At 31.6% G+C, this 18,185-nt stretch overlaps 1 protein-coding gene across 1 annotated transcript in view; it reads right to left on the reverse strand.

Annotated features, from left to right (window-relative positions):
• Positions 1-5,717: 5,717 nt before the first annotated feature.
• The window catches only part of LOC111685069 (homeobox protein caupolican-like), a 118,838-nt gene continuing 106,370 nt past the window's right edge, over positions 5,718-18,185 (reverse strand). The window contains exon 5 of the mRNA XM_046952902.1: positions 5,718-6,666. Coding sequence (XP_046808858.1) covers positions 6,386-6,666 — 281 coding nt within the window. The 3' untranslated portion in view covers positions 5,718-6,385. The remainder of the gene's footprint in view (positions 6,667-18,185) is intronic.

Raw genomic sequence — 18,185 nt, forward strand, 5'->3', positions numbered from 1 at the left:
AGTTTTGTTGAGTTTCATTGCGATACAAATGGTTACAAGTCAATTTTAGACGTTTAAGTCATTTTTTGAAGGGGGGTTTGTATGGGGGCTAGGGTCAAATATAGGCCGATCCTTACGAAAATCTGCAGTATCATTTATACTTATATAAAACTTATTTGTGCCAATTTTTGGAGAGATAGCAGAATATTTGACGTAATTATAACATAAAAAGTTCAAATCGGGAGGTACGGTTGTATGGGGGCTAGGTGAAATAATGGACCGATTTCTACCATTTTCAATAGGCTTCGTCCTTGTGCCAAAAAACATGCATGGTCCATTTTTCATCAAATTATCTTGAAAATTGTAGCTTGTACCTTGCGCACAAGGTTTACATGGACAGCCAGCCAGCCGGACAGACGGACGGACATGTCTTAATCGACTCAAAAATGATTGTGAATCGATCGGTATACTTTAAGGTGGGTATTGAACCAATATTTTTGTATGTTACAAACATCAGCACAAACGTATAATACCTTCCCCACTATAGTGGTGTAGGGTATAAACATAGATATTAGGGTATAAACATAGATATTAGGCAAATCTTGTTATAGGCCTCTTACTTGTTCGTTAGAATTGGAATAATAATTTGAATCCATTAATTAAGAATATTTTTTTAAATTAAAGCCTGAAGGGTTTGAACATAAATTTTACTAATCTCGCACTAATAAGTTAAACACTATTCGTACGTAGTTGCTATATACAATTTATTTCCCCTATTTTTATCTAATCAGCAATATAAATATTTCCCAGTATTTTTAAAATTTTCCAACAATTTTTTTTGATTAGTTTTCTAATTGGATGCATTTAAATTCAACACCTCAAAGCAGGCAACATAAAATTTCACAATTAAGTTTAATAGATGATCAGTATTGCTACATCCTTAAGGTATGCTAAGCATTTCGTTTGCCATAAATTGTTGTGTTTTGTATGTGTGGGTAAAAAAAGTTGTATAAAATTTCATGTATAGAAAGGAAATAAAAAAAGCATTTTTGTTCAAATAACGTTTTCTGATCTTAAAGTAATGAAATCAAACTAAATTTCTTTTGTCTAATTTAATTTAAAATTTAAAAATATTTCTATACTCCACATTACACCTACATATACATATATACATAACAATATAAAAAGTTTAAAATCATATTTAAATTTATTTCGATATGAATTCCAATTAAATATTTAATAATAGATTTTTCTTTATTAATTTGCAACAGAAAATTCTTAAAATTCTATTTACATTTCACAATACATTTTTTTCATAATATTTATTTTATTTTTCTTTTCTTTAATTTCATTTAAAACAATAACAAATTTAATTGATTTTATTTAATTTTTAGTTTGTTTTTAATAATATAGCATTTGATTTTAGTTTTATTAGTAATTTATTTATTTTAATTTGTTTTAAAAACAAATATAAAATACAAAACAATTGCAGTTAATAATAGATTTCTTTACTTTTATTATTATTTATATTGTTGTTGATGTTGTTGTATTAGAGCAGAGTAGAAAGTGATATTTGGAATTGAAAAGTTTAACTTCTATTGATACGTATACAAAGGAAATATTTCTTTTTATTAAATTTATTTTTATTATCTAAACTAGCTACTAAATAGTAGTAATATAACTATGAAACATTGTTTTCTATTTTAAATAGAATAATACATAAAATAATGTATATTTAAGTTTAATATAGAACGGCTTAGTAGAACATTCTACTCTCTAAGTGGTGGCAATATTTATACATATATAAATATGTACACGTTTCTGATTAGGTCCGATTAATACAAAATCGGTGTAAATGAGTTTTCTATAATCATTAGTGATGATATGAACGAACATATTTGACAGCATCCAGCAAAAAAAAAAGAACTTCCAAAGAAGCGAAAAAGAAGTAGAATTTACAACATGGATGTACTGAAAAGCACCCGAAGAGGTGGCATGTTCTTCTTATTTAATTGCAAATTCACTACTTCTGATAATATTCCCAAGAAGTATATTTAAATTAATTTGACCCTAATAATATTAACATAAATGGATTATACACGTCTAACATAAAACCCCAAAATAATACTTCCAGGAAAAATTTTAGAACTTGTTCCAAAAAAACTACTAGTTCTAGAATGAGTGAAAACAGAACGACTTGAGATTTTTAAACAACGGCCTTGGAACTAGTAGTGTGGCCATTACTTCTGGAACCTATTCTTTAGAATATTGTTGTGGCTCTTAAATACTTCTAAATAGTTTTTAAGGAACTAGTTCTTTGAAACTAGTTATACATTGCTACTACACTAATTCAGTGCAACGCATACTAGTTCCGAAACTACTTCTTGTTAAAAAAAAAAATAAAAATAAAACAAGTATGAATGTATAGTCGGGCGTAGCCCTACACCAGTCAGTAAAATAAAAGCATTTGGTTTGTTTTTTAACTTTATTTCCGAATATTTTTACTTTTTTTTGGAAAAAAGGGAATTTTTTTAAGAGGTCTCAAAGGGAAGTAGGGCAAAATATGGCCCTATCCCTAAAAATGTTGGTAGGGGGAGTTAAGTCTTCTTCAATATTATTTATGTAGAATTTAAATATGTTATTAGTCAATAAGACATTTTCTGAAGGGGAGTTTGTATGGGGGATAGAGTCAAATGAAGCCCGATCATTACAAAAAACGGTAGTGTAATTAAAAGTTCTATAAAACTAAGTTTTGTCGACTTTTTGTTAACATAATAGATCATTTAAATTAATTATAAGCCAAAAGGCCCTATATTGGGGGTACGGTTGTATGGGGGCTAGTCGAAATAATGAACCGAGGCTTCGTCCTTGGGCCAAAAGAAGCGTGTGTGCCAAGTTTTATCCAATTATCTTGAAAATTGCGGCCTGTACCTTGCGCACAAGGTTTACATGGACAGCCAGCCAAACGGACGGACATACCTTAATCGACTCAAATTCTAAATTTTCACAGTGTATTCCTATATGTCGGGAAAAGGTTGTAGTGTTCTTTTTACTATGAAATTCAAGTTTAAGAAATTCTCACAAACTGCTAATATTGTTTACGGACAACTTTGACATCCACAAGAATATTTGTGCACAAAATGGGCGGAATGGCTATAGTGTTCGCGGCATATTCCAGTCCCACCCATATTAAGAAAATATTAAAGTATATCAGAGAAACTATAACTGTTAGAGTTCTCAAATATTGCCAGATACATCAGTATCAATATAATTATTAAGAACAAGAAGTAGGCTGACTAGAGTTAAGTTGCGTGGCACCTCCCATATAAATTAAGTACAAAAAATGTTTATCTTGGACACTGTTAAAGTTAGAAAAATTTTGCATGAATAGCAGCCATTTAAACATTTTGGGTAATAAATTAGGGGGAGTTCCCATGAGAGAAGCTGCACTCCCCCTATTAATTAAAGACAAAAATTAATTTATCTGGGAAACTAATATATATCTAAATTCTTCAAATTTTGCATTAACAACTTAAATATTCATCTGAACATTTGGGAAAAAATGAGCGGACTTTCATCTGGGGCGACTTGAAGCCCTCATATGAATTAAATAAAAAAATTCGTATATCTTAGAAAATATTAGAGGTATAATCTTCAAATTTTACTTGAAAAACTTTGACATTATTCTGAACATATGAATTAAATTATAAATTTCGTTTATCTGAAAAACAAACGAGTTTTTCACATTTTGCATAAATTACTTTAATATTCTTCTAAACATTTCAGAGGAAAAAGTTCGGACTTTCATCGTGGAAGCTTTAAAAGCGGTCCAACACTTAAATCAAAAATATGTATGCGATAAAATGGACACTTATTTCACCAATTTACTTAAACATCACATATGTATATCATTATAAAGGTCAGAGTTCTCCTTTTTAAATCCGTCTAAAGACATAAAATCGGTTTAGATTCAATTTAGATTTTTTAAACGTATCTTAAGATTTGGAGATGTTTTGGAAATTTAAAAAACATATTTTTGTTCTACACGGATCCATCTTTCAGAAAAAATAGTATCACATCCCAGATATTTATTTTTGTCGCATAATATAATCTGTACAAAATTTTAAAATTTTATTAATATATTAAAGCTAAAAATCGGTAGCAAAAGTTATGACATAAAATGTTAATAAAATTATATTCATGATTTGATGATTGTCGTTCTAAACGTATATTGTTATGTGTGAATGAGAATCTATAAAAGAAAAATTTTACTCGGCCAAAGATTGTCAGACCGATAGGGTCACAGTTGAACTGTATCAACAACAACAAAGATAAAACAAATGAGTCTGTCAATCAATAAGCCCCAGCGGGTCATGTTTCTTTGATGTAAGACCCACATCTTGGCGTATTGCAATCCACAGGTGCTACCTGCGTACATTTCAATCCCTGGTTGTGTTTGGATAATTTAAAAAGAGGTCTAACTAAAGCACCACATAATCTGGTACTACGGGTGGCGAGTTTCCCGAAGCACCTGACAGATCAGTTAGTTGAGGTTTCTTCGAGTTCCACATAGTGGTTCGTGTTCCACATAGTGGTCTAAATCTCTGGAAGGGGGCGCTTGGTTAAAAGATTGGTACACGGTGAAATATAATTTTCACCATAAATTTCTTTTATCGTTCCTATATTCTAGGAGCGGCACAAATTACAAACCATGACTATGGATTAATAATAAATGTTGATTTTGGATTGGGTGGAATTTTATTGGTATTTTCTGATGTTTAGTGATGTATTTGACGGATGGAATAGATGTGCCGTTACTACCCAGCAATGTTGATTTTGCTGGGGTTTACTCAGAAACATGCTCAACTTATCATGAATCTCTGTGATTAATGAAATAAGTCATGTTAATTAAAATTATCTGTGTTTCGGACTTCCAACTACTTGCCCTATGTGCTGTTGCCAAATCAACAGGGCCATCTCAATAGTGTGGTTGAGCGACATTTAAGGTTTTTCTTTGGTTAGAGTTTCTCATGACACCTGTTATTCCCCATCAGGGCTACCATGGAAAAAGTTTAGATAGCTCGAGTACTTGAGCAAAGTGCACATGTACTAGACCGAAACATCTATATACATAAACAAGTATGAATGTATAGTCGGGCGTAGCCGACCACATGATACCCTACACCAGTCAGTATGTATGTATGTTAAAAATGAGGATTATTTAAAAAAATAAAGCATTTGGTTTGTTTTTATAACTTTACTTCGGAATATTTTTACTTTTTTTTTTGCAAAAAAAGAGTTTTTTTATAAGAGGGCTCAAAGGGGAGTAGGGCAAAATTTGGGCCTATCCTTAAAAATATTGGTTGGGGGGAATTAAGTCTTCTTCAATATTATTTATGTAGAATTTAAAAGTGTTATTAGTGTTTGTATGTGAATTTTGACCTTTAAGTCATTTTCTGAAGGGGAGTTTGTATGTGGGATAGGGTCAAATGAAGCCCGATCATTACAAAAATCGGTAGTGTCATTCAGAGTTTTATAAAACTAAGTTTTGTCGACTTTTGTTAACATAATAGATTATTTAAATTAATTATAAGCCAAAAGGCGCTATTTGGGGGTACGGTTGTATGGAGGCTAGTCGAAATAATGGACCGATTTTAACCATTTTCAATAGGCTTCGTCCTTGGGTCAAAAGAAGTATGTGTGCCAAATTTTATCCAATTATCTTGTGGCCTGTACCTTGCGCACAAGGTTTACATAGACAGCCAGCCAGACAGACGGACGGACGGACATTTTTGTATGTTACAAAATCAGCACAAACCCAATATACCCTCCCCACTAAAGTGGTGTAGGGTATAACAACAGACCCGGGAGTGCGCATCCTAACCTAACTTTTTAAGTTGTCAGAAATTTTCAATAAATGACAAAGCAAATTTTTCGGTTAATTAAATGTAAAATCGTTTAGATCACAGGAATATGTTTTTTGCTTAAATTTAAAATGCCACCATTTTAGTTGTAGGGTATGTTCTACAAAATGAAACCGTAAACAAAATTCTATTATAACAAATACAATAGGTTTTACATATATAGTTTTTGTTTTACTAAATAATAAACAAATAATATTAAATAATAATACTTAATAATAAAAAATAATACTATAGACAATACAACACAATATTTGGTTCTTATGATATTTCTTTTTTTCATTTTGCACTTGTGCCCAGTTAGAGAATATTTTTTAGGTTTTTTTTTACGTTTACAACAGTTGAAAAAGTTCTTTTGTTTTTTGTTATAAATATTTAAATTAAAAAAGTAATATTTCATTTTTTGCAATCTTTAAAAATTGTTTCTGTTTTTCATATTAATGAAAACTTGTTTGTATAAAAATTAAATTAAACTACATTTGGTGCTATCGGCGTTCCACAGTGTAACCAGCAGCTGATGTTGCTGCTGCTGCTGATGACGATGATGAGGAGGATGTTGACAACAAGTGATGTTGAGGATGCATTAATAGAGATGTGTCGTAACTGATCTGAGGTCTCATTGTTGGTGATAGTGTTGTTGCAGTTGCTGCTGCATGCTGTGTATGTGAATATTGTTGATTGACAGCTGCTGCAGCAGCGGCATTGGTATAATAGAAATTTGTTGAATATTGTTGCAAGTTTTGAGGTAAAGCCAGATGGTAGGGATCTGTAAGAGAAGTAAACATTATTGTATTTCACATTCAAAGAAAAAAATAAAAATATGACACGATTTCATTAATATACTTATAAAGAATACATCACCTTTACAGCCAACATGAAAAGAAACAGAAAATAAAAAATATTTATTACAATTAATCATTGTTCATTTAAACAAATTTATTATAGTATCAGTTTAATTTCAATTTTATTAAAGAATCGTATGTCTTTAATAAAACTATTATTGCTAATAGTAACCATTACTTTTTATTTGTGTTTAATTCTTTCGGACAGGTCTATCCCTCTCCTTCTAATCGTTGTAGGCGAAACAAGTTTTTGGTTAGACTGTCGTCTATGTTTTTTTATTGCAGCATTAAAAATGTCTTTAAGCAAATGTTAAGTGTCTTATTAAGCTTTAAATGGGGTATAAAGTTTCATTAAATAAATTATCAAACAAATTAACCATGAAATTTATGAGAATTTTCAGCAAAAAAGAGCACATATAATTTTAAAGATTGGAGGAATAGTAAGTAGATTGGTTATAAATTAAGTTATATTTAACAAGGTTTTTGTCGTTTTGACAAATGGAGGAAGTACTAAATAAAATGAATTTAATTTTAAATTGCTAGTGGAACTGTATTAATTCCTGTAAACAATTAAATATATTTTTTTAAATAAGTGCTTTTTATTTATTAAAATCGATAAAAATCGTAATTTATACATATGCTTAGTTTTAGTGCAAATTATTTATAATAATCAAGAAAAGCAATACACTACGGGATCAATTTGCCCAACCGAAAGAAAATCGGGGTTGTTGAAATTTTCGAAATGTTGCAAGGACCGACCACTAAAATACTATACAATTTCTATAGTCAAGTCTATAGTCTAGTCCATGATAAAAATATGAAGGTAGTGTCATTCCGCTCTCACAAAAAAATTTTTGAAGTTTGCTGGTATTTTCTGAAATTTGTTTTTTGTAAACATAAAAAAGTCGTTGCCACATACGTTAAAGGGGAAACAATTTTAAGGCTTTTGTATTTTTTTATGTGTAATTTATAGATATTAAATTAGTGTATAAGATTTTCTCATTCCGTTTATAACAGATGGAATGATTCATCTAAAACACACAAAAGTATAAATTGGCAATTTCGTATCAAGTGACCCATCTTTTAAAATCGATATCTTCCGATTTGGATGAAATTTGGTGGTTAGTACTGAATAGTAGGACACACATTCTCAGCTCTATCAGTCATGAACTGCCGGTCATCGACGGGGTCAAAGTTGGACAGGGTTTTATTCAAATGAGTGTATGTAACTTATCAACTATTGGCGCGTACATGAAAGCTTACACAATTTCCTTTAAGGGCTTATAGACACATAATAGACAGTTCTTTGCCGATAGGGCTAATAGAGATAGTACTAACCAAGGTGCAAATTTCAACCAAATCAATTTTTTGAGTTGGGTCAGAATGCTGATACAACTGGAAATCGTTGTCCGGAGGCCAGTGTACTGTGATTAGGGGCTAAATTATATATTTAAGTGATGCGGCTTAGCGGCTTCGGTCGATAAATGTGTTGGCATGTTGGTAGCTGGCCCTTAAGACTGGTAATTACTAGCTTTTTTCTTTTTTCAATAATATTTTGATTTTATTTTTTATATTTTCAAAAAGTTATGTGAGAAATTATTTTATATTTAACTTTTCAATAAACAAAATATGTAGTATTTTTGGAATGAGTATTGTAGCTCGATTTTATAAAATACCAGCAAACGTCAGAAGTTTAATATGGCGACAAAAAGAGAGAATGACGCTACCTTGATATTTTTACCATGGTCTAGTCTATAGTCTAGTCTTTAGTATAGTCTATAGTCTATTCTAGTCTAGTCTATAGTCTAGTCTATAGTCTAGTCTATAGTCTAGTCTATAGTCTAGTCTATAGTCTAGTCTATAGTCTAGTCTATAGTCTATTCTATAGTCTAGTCTATAGTCTAGTCTATAGTCTAGTCTATAGTCTAGTCTATGGTCTAGTCTATAGTCTAGTCTATAGTCTAGTCTATAGTCTAGTCTATAGTCTAGTCTATAGTCTAGTCTATAGTCTAGTCTATAGTCTAGTCTATAGTCTAGTCTATAGTCTAGTCTATAGTCTAGTCTATAGTCTAGTCTATAGTCTAGTCTATAGTCTAGTCTATAGTCTAGTCTATAGTCTAGTCTATAGTCTAGTCTATAGTCTAGTCTATAGTCTAGTCTATAGTCTAGTCTATAGTCTAGTCTATAGTCTAGTCTATAGTCTAGTCTATAGTCTAGTCTATAGTCTAGTCTATAGTCTAGTCTATAGTCTAGTCTATAGTCTAGTCTAGTCTATAGTCTAGTCTATAGTCTAGTCTATAGTCTAGTCTATAGTCTAGTCTATAGTCTAGTCTATAGTCTAGTCTATAGTCTAGTCTATAGTCTAGTCTATAGTCTAGTCTATAGTCTAGTCTATAGTCTAGTCTATAGTCTAGTCTAGTCTATAGTCTAGTCTATAGTCTAGTCTATAGTCTAGTCTATAGTCTAGTCTATAGTCTAGTCTAGTCTATAGTCTAGTCTATAGTCTAGTCTATAGTCTAGTCTATAGTCTAGTCTATAGTCTAGTCTATAGTCTAGTCTATAGTCTAGTCTATAGTCTAGTCTAGTCTATAGTCTAGTCTATAGTCTAGTCTATAGTCTAGTCTATAGTCTAGTCTATAGTCTAGTCTATAGTCTAGTCTATAGTCTAGTCTATAGTCTAGTCTATAGTCTAGTCTATAGTCTACTCTATAGTCTAGTCTATAGTCTAGTCTATAGTCTAGTCTATAGTCTAGACTATAGACTGAGAAATTATTTTATATTTAACTTTTCAATAAACAAAATATGTAGTATTTTTGGAATGAGTATTGTAGCTCGATTTTATAAAATACCAGCAAACGTCAGAAGTTTAATATGGCGACAAAAAGAGAGAATGACACTACCTTGATATTTTTACCATGGTCTAGTCTATAGTCTAGTCTTTAGTATAGTCTATAGTCTAGTCTTTAGTATAGTCTATAGTCTATTCTAGTCTATTCTAGTCTAGTCTATAGTCTAGTCTATAGTCTAGTCTATAGTCTAGTCTATAGTCTAGTCTATAGTCTAGTCTATAGTCTAGTCTATAGTCTAGTCTATAGTCTAGTCTATAGTCTAGTCTATAGTCTAGTCTATAGTCTAGTCTATAGTCTAGTCTATAGTCTAGTCTATAGTCTAGTCTATAGTCTAGTCTATAGTCTAGTCTATAGTCTAGTCTATAGTCTAGTCTATAGTCTAGTCTATAGTCTAGTCTATAGTCTAGTCTATAGTCTAGTCTATAGTCTAGTCTATAGTCTAGTCTATAGTCTAGTCTATAGTCTAGTCTATAGTCTAGTCTATAGTCTAGTCTATAGTCTAGTCTATAGTCTAGTCTATAGTCTAGTCTATAGTCTAGTCTATAGTCTAGTCTATAGTCTAGTCTAAAGTCTAGTCTATAGTCTAGTCTATAGTCTAGTCTATAGTCTAGTCTATAGTCTAGTCTATAGTCTAGTCTATAGTCTAGTCTATAGTCTAGTCTATAGTCTAGTCTATAGTCTAGTCTATAGTCTAGTCTATAGTCTAGTCTATAGTCTAGTCTATAGTCTAGTCTATAGTCTAGTCTATAGTCTAGTCTATAGTCTAGTCTATAGTCTAGTCTATAGTCTAGTCTATAGTCTAGTCTATAGTCTAGTCTATAGTCTAGTCTATAGTCTAGTCTATAGTCTAGTCTATAGTCTAGTTTATAGTCTAGTCTATAGTCTAGTCTATAGTCTAGTCTATAGTCTAGTCTATAGTCTAGTCTATAGTCTAGTCTATAGTCTAGTCTATAGTCTAGTCGATAGTCTAGTCTATAGTCTAGTCTATAGTCTAGTCTATAGTCTAGTCTATAGTCTAGTCTATAGTCTAGTTTATAGTCTAGTCTATAGTCTAGTCTATAGTCTAGTCTATAGTCTAGTCTATAGTCTAGTCTATAGTCTAGTCTATAGTCTAGTCTATAGTCTAGTCTATAGTCTAGTCTATAGTCTAGTCTATAGTCTAGTCTGTAGTCTAGTCTATAGTCTAGTCTATAGTCTAGTCTATAGTCTAGTCTGTAGTCTAGTCTATAGTCTAGTCTATAGTCTAGTCTATAGTCTAGTCTATAGTCTAGTCTATAGTCTAGTCTATAGTCTAGTCTATAGTCTAGTCTATAGTCTAGTCTATAGTCTAGTCTATAGTCTAGTCTATAGTCTAGTCTATAGTCTAGTCTATAGTCTAGTCTATAGTCTAGTCTATAGTCTAGTCTATAGTCTAGTCTATAGTCTAGTCTATAGTCTAGTCTATAGTCTAGTCTATAGTCTAGTCTATAGTCTAGTCTATAGTCTAGTCTATAGTCTAGTCTATAGTCTAGTCTATAGTCTAGTCTATAGTCTAGTCTATAGTCTAGTCTATAGTCTAGTCTATAGTCTAGTCTATAGTCTAGTCTATAGTCTAGTCTATAGTCTAGTTTGTAGTCTAGTTTATAGTCTAGTCTATAGTCTAGTCTATAGTCTAGTCTATAGTCTAGTTTAAAGTCTAGTCTATAGTCTAGTCTATAGTCTAGTCTATAGTCTAGTCTGTAGTCTAGTTTATATTCTAGTCTATAGTCTAGTCTATAGTCTAGTCTATAGTCTAGTCTATAGTCTAGTTTATAGTCTAGTCTATAGTCTAGTTTAGAGTCTAGTTTATAGTCTAGTCTATAGTCTAGTTTATAGTCTAGTCTATAGTCTAGTCTATAGTCTAGTCTATAGTCTAGTCTATAGTCTAGTCTATAGTCTAGTCTATAGACTAGTCTATAGTCTAGTCTATAGTCTAGTCTATAGTCTAGTCTATAGTCTAGTCTATAGTCTAGTCTATAGTCTAGTCTATAGTCTAGTCTATAGTCTAGTCTATAGTCTAGTCTACAGTCTAGTCTATAGCCTAGTCTATAGTCTAGTCTGTAGCCTAGTCTATAGTCTAGTCTGTAGTCTAGTTTATAGTCTAGTCTATAGTCTAGTCTATAGTCTAGTCTATAGTCTAGTCTATAGTCTAGTCTATAGTCTAGTCTATAGTCTAGTCTATAGTCTAGTCTATAGTCTAGTCTATAGTCTAGTCTATAGTCTAGTCTATAGTCTAGTCTATAGTCTAGTCTATAGTCTAGTCTATAGTCTAGTCTATAGTCTAGTCTATAGTCTAGTCTATAGTCTAGTCTATAGTCTAGTCTATAGTCTAGTCTATAGTCTAGTCTATAGTCTAGTCTATAGTCTAGTCTATAGACTAGTCTATAGTCTAGTCTATAGTCTAGTCTATAGTCTAGTCTATAGTCTAGTCTATAGTCTAGTCTATAGTATAGTCTAGTCTATAAACTAGTCTATAGTCTAGTCTATAGTCTAGTCTATAATCTAGTCTACAGTCTAGTCTATAGTCTAGTCTATAGTCTAGTCTATAGTCTAGTCTATAGTCTAGTCTATAGTCTATAGTCTAGTCTATAGTCTAGTCTATAGTCTAGTCTATAGTCTAGTCTATAGTCTAGTCTATAGTCTAGTCTATAGGTACAGTGAAATAGCTCCTAAATGAAATAACTTCCAACGAGTAAAATGAAATAAACCCCAATTTCATCAAAAATTAACTTTTAAAATGAAATAACTCCCAAAGTTTAAAATGAAATAATTCCCAGTAATTGGAAGTTTGGGAGTTTTACAAATGTAAGTCCCAAAAAATGCGAAATAGCTCCCAATGAAACAAATCCCAAAAAATATGAAATTATTCCCAAGTCGAAGAATCTATTTGTGTAAAATAACTTCCAATGAAATAATTCCCAACAGAAGTGAAATAACTTCCAACTCCTTACGAAAGTGTGGTAGACAGCCGGCCTTCGGCCGGGCGCAAGGGTTTTCAACTCTGGGGTATTTCACACACCGGCTTCGCTAAATTAAGCCTTTTCATGATAAATGGACTATTTGTATTCCATGAAACTTATGTCACTATGCTCATGGGCATTATTAAAATTGTCATATGGAATTGTGATACATTTGAAAGTATCGTAGTGTTCATAATCATAATGATATAAAATACATGGTGTACAAAGAAAGGTTAAATTTAGCGAAGCCAGTATTCGAAATACCCCAGAGTTTTAAACCCTTGCGCCCGGCCGAAGGCCGGCTGTCCACGACACTTGTTTAAGGATCCAAAATGCATTATCCACCAAAGTTTGGAAAATTATTACCACAAAATGAAATAACTCCCAACAAGAATGAAATAACTTCCAATTTCAACAAAATTTACTGAAATGAAATAACTTCCAATACATATGAAATATCTCCTAATTTCTTCAAAAAAATGAAATAATTCCCAACAAAAATTTTATTGGGAGTTATTTCATTTCAGTAACATAAAAATATGAAATAAGTTCCAACAAATTGGGAGTTATTTCATATGAAATAATTCCCAATTTGTATGGACAGTTGATTGGGTGTTATTTCATTTTACCCGTTGGGAGTTATTTCATTTGGGAGTTATTTCACTGTACCTAGTCTATAGTCTAGTCTATAGTCTAGTCTATTGTCTAGTCTATAGTCTAGTCTATAGTCTAGTCTATAGTCTAGTCTATAGTCTAGTCTATAGTCTAGTCTATAGTCTAGTCTATAGTCTAGTCTATAGTCTAGTCTATAGTCTAGTCTATGGTCTTGTCTATATTCTAGTCTTTAGTCTGCTCTATAGTATAGTCTAGTCTTTAGCCCAAGCAAAATTATTGTCTATAGTTTGGTCTATAGTTTAGTCTTTTGTCTAATCTATAGTCTAGTCTATACTCTAGTCTATAGTCTAGACAAGTCTGGGCTATAGTCTATGGTCTATAGTCTAGTCAATAGCCTAGTCTATAGTCTAGTCAATAGTGTAGTCAATAGCCTAGTCTATAGTCTAGTCAATAGCCTAGTCTATAGTCTAGTCTATAGCCTATTCTATAACCTAGTCTGTAGTCCAGTCTATAGTCCCGTTTAGTCTATAGTCTAGTATATAATCTAGTCTAAAGTTTAGACTATAATCCAATCTGTAGTCTATATTATAGTACCGTCTTAAATTCAAACTAAAGTTCTGTCTATAATGACTATAATCGTTCAGTATATAACGCTTCCCTGCGTTACAGACTATAGGCTATAACAGCCTATAGTCTAGAATACAGTTCAGTCTACAGTGCTATATTACAGTATATAGTGCAGTCTATAGCCTACATAAAATTCAGACTATAATTCAGACTATAATTCAGCCTAAGGATCAGATTATAGTTCTGACTATAGTCTAGTATGTAGTCTATAGTCTAGTTTATAATCTAGTCTATAATCTAGTCTGTAGTCTAGTCTATAGTCTAGTCTATAATGTAGTCTATAGTCCAGTCTATAGTCTAGCCTACAATCTAGTCTATAGTGTATTCTATAGTCTAGTCTATAGTCTACCCTACAGTCTAGTCTATAGTGTATTCTATAGTTTATAGAATATAAAGTCTATAGTCAAGTCTATAGTCTAGTCTATAACCAAGTCTATAGTCAAGTCTATAGTCTAGTCTATAACCAAGTCTATAGTCTAGGCTACTCTATAGTATAGTCTATAATGTATTCTATAGTCCAGTCTATAGTCTAGCCTAGTGTATTCTATAGTCTAGTCGGTAGTTTAGTCTATGGCCTAGTCTAATCTATTGTATAGTCTATATTCTAGTCTAGCCTACAGTCTAGTCTATAGTGTATTCTATAGTATTGTCTATTGTATATTCAATGGCCTAGTCTAATCTATTGTATAGTTTATATTGAAGCCCATAGTCTAGTCTTTAGTCTAATCTATAGTCATGTCTATAGTCTAGTCTATAGTCTAGACTATAGTCAAGTCTATAGTAAACAGGCTAGTCGAGTCTAATCTAGTCTATAGCCTACACCAGTCTATAGTCCATTGTCCAGTCTTTAGTCGATTGTATATAGTCTATTGTCTGTAGTCTTGTATATATCATTGTCCATAATCTTGTCTATAATCTCGTTTGTAGTCTGGTCTATAGTCTGTTCATTAGTCTTGGTATAGTTTAGTCTGTGGTCTAGTCTTTTGTCTAGTTTATAATCCAGTTTAAAGTCTATTCTATATTCTAGTCTATAGCCTAGTTTGTAAGTGGCTAGAACCACACACACTTTAATTATTATTTTGGTATCAATTCAGAGCCAATATTTAGTCCCACCGTCAATCTAGTCTGAACAATTCTGATATTAACTATACCTTACCTTATATGTATATACATTCATTACCCCTATATTTTCCACACTTTAAACTTTATGTAAGAATTTACAAAAATTTCTTGCAAATATTAAATATTTTGTTCCACCACATGCCACACTTTAAACCCATTTAAACAATAATTAAAATTGAAATTTTTCATATTGAAAACCATTAACGCGAAAAATAACTTTTGGCAGACGTAAATCAATACAAATAAATCAACGACGAATAAATAAATAAAAATAAATTATCTGCAATTAATGGCTCAAATAATTTTGTTTTCCATTTTCTTATTTGTTTTTATAATTTGTTGTTTGTGGTGAAGGAATGAATGAATGTAAATAAATCCTTTGAAAACAGTTTTCTCCAATTCTCTCTCTCTCTTACTCTGTACAACGACCTGATTAATTCTTAATACTTAAATTAGCTTAAGTCTTTGAAATCAATTAAAATTTTAACCATGTTTATTGGTGAAAACCCATCCATCCATCCAGCAGTCAGTCATTCATTTTAAATGCGGCCCTCAAACCAGCTATGGCCACCACTAACAACAACAACAACTATACAACCCTGCCACCATCATGGCTTTAACAACAACAACATGCGTTCATCGAAAAAGAGATAATTGCTTAAGAAATTACTCACTTCATTAACTTCTTGACGGACATTTGATTATAAATAAAGTGACTGCAATTAGAATTGAAGGTGGTTTTCTTGTGAAACCAAAAGATAAAGTTTTATTTATTAGGAAAGATTTCAATTCAATTCAACATCTTGTTTTTTTTTTACTTTTTATTCTTTTGTTGTCTCTGGCTGGGGAATTTAGAAGTGGAAAGGGTTTTTAGTGGTGATGGTAGTGGTGGTGGTTATTATTCTTGTTGTTGCGAATGTCTAAAGGACAAATGCAAAGAGTTCAAGTGAAGTCATTTGGAAAATTAAATGAATTAATTAAAACTCAATCACTATACATTAAATCTTAAAAGGAATGATGAAAAAATAAACCCAAACGTTTATTGAAGTGTAATAGAGTTAAGTAGAGTTTGAATTAATGCTTTAAGATGGAGCATTGGTGCCAGCAGTTTAAAGGAATTCATTGCTTAAATGCAATAAGTTTAAAATATGGATTAAATTTAATAATAAATATAATAGTTTAGAATATAATGTAAAGATTTATTTAGTGTTCTAAAGTAAATGAACTTAAGTCTATAGTCCCGTCTATAGTCACATCTGAAGTTCAGACTATAGTACATTCTTTAGATTCAGATTATATTCCCGTCTCTAGTCCAAACAAAAGTTCTGTCTATTATGATTATAGTAAAGTCTATAACGCTGACCTGACTAGTCTATAGTCCACTTATTACGCTGACGTGACTACAGTTCAGTCTGTAGTCTAAACTATAGCCCAGTCTGTAGTCTAAACTATAGTCCAGTCTGTAGTCCATACTATAGTCCAATCTGTAGTCTAGACTATAGTCCAATCAATAGTTCGGTCTTTAGTCCAGACTATGGTCGGGCCTATAGTCCAGACTATAGTCCATTCTATATTACAGACTGTAGACCATTCTATAGTCCAGACTGTAGACCATTCTATAGTCCAGACTTTAGTCCAGACTATAGTCCAGAATGTAGTCCATACAATAGTCCAGAATGTAGTCCAGACTATAGTCCAGGCTGTAGTCCACACTATAGTTCATATTTTAGTCTTTAGTACAAACTATAGTCCATACTATACTTCATAATATAGTCTATACTATAGTTCAGTCTATAGCCGAGACTATAGTTCAGTCTATAGTACACTTTTTACCTCTGTCTTTACTATCTCGAGTCGATACTATAGACTGTCTCTTCTTTAATCCTGACTATAGTCCAGTTAAATTATATCCCAAATTATAAATCTAAAGTTCAATCAGTGGTCAATAGTAAATGCTTCAATCAAATCAATAGATCAGTCAATGGTCCATAGTTCAGACTATAATGTATACTTTAGTGCAATTTATAATCAAATTTGTAGCTCTGTCTACTCATAGTCAAATTTATAGTATATAGGTCAGTCTATACTCCAGACTATTGTTCAGAATATAGTCCGGACTTTACAGCCTATATTCAAGACGTTAGTCTAAATAAGTTTAAATCTGAATACCAAGTCATAGAATTAGGAGATCCCTTAAAAATGTTTTATTATAGAGCTTTCACAGTCTTTATAAATTTATGATTTATTTAAGAATTTAATTTAAAACTATGACCTTGAAAAAAAACTACTAAATTTAATTATTTTATTTTCAGCAAAATTTAACATTGGCAGGAGTCAAACATTCTTAAATAGTTTTTTAATTCCTTGGCAGTTCTGTTGTTCATAAGAATACACTGTTCAGTGGGTATGTAACTAAGAAAATTTCCGAGAGAAGGTGTTTCACTACTTAGATATGTATAAAACAAACACCACTTAGTATGAGTTATTAAGTAAGGTAATGGTTTGTTTTAATAACAACAACACAATCACTTTTTAAGGGTAAAACAAAACTCCCTGGGGTTTTTCATTTTTCCAAACATTCATCGTATATTGCTACTACTTAAAATAATGAAATATTCGAGTAGAACTGCCCACGCAGCAATCAAGGATAACAGAAGGAGGTTTGGCTAAAGCTCAGCAAGGGGTTAATTCGTTTTAGGTTTTAAGCAATTTTCAACGCTAAATTCTTTATGAATGTACTCTTATAATGTAAAATTAAATTCAATTTAAGTTTTCTGTGGCCCCAACTATTTTGGGAACTTAAGAGACTAAGAACAAAAAAAAACACCCTCTCCTATATAGTGTTTGTTAGCTGGTATCAAAGAAACGATAAGAGCAAATAAAACATTTTCGAAAATGTATAGTTAAAACTTTAAAGTATTTGTTCATTTATGGTGGGTCGTTCGTTTGTTCGCTTGCCAGCTTAAATGTGTCTCTTATTGTGGCATCATTTATCAGCTACGCAGCATCTTTCATAATCAGGCCGGGCTAAAATGCAAATGATTTCGTAAAGCCACCACACACTCATTGATAAATACAGACATACATACCTACCTACATAAGTATATGGATATAGCTGATTGTAGATTTGTTTAATTTTTAATGTGAGTAAGACACACGTGGTTGGTTCTTTGGCAGATTCTTATTTTAAAACTGCGGCAATTTTAAATTTATAACCCACATTCACCCATTTCTCAAAGTAAAGTAAATGTA

This window comes from Lucilia cuprina, chromosome 5, assembly GCF_022045245.1.
Source record: "Lucilia cuprina isolate Lc7/37 chromosome 5, ASM2204524v1, whole genome shotgun sequence".
NCBI lineage: Eukaryota > Metazoa > Arthropoda > Insecta > Diptera > Calliphoridae > Lucilia > Lucilia cuprina.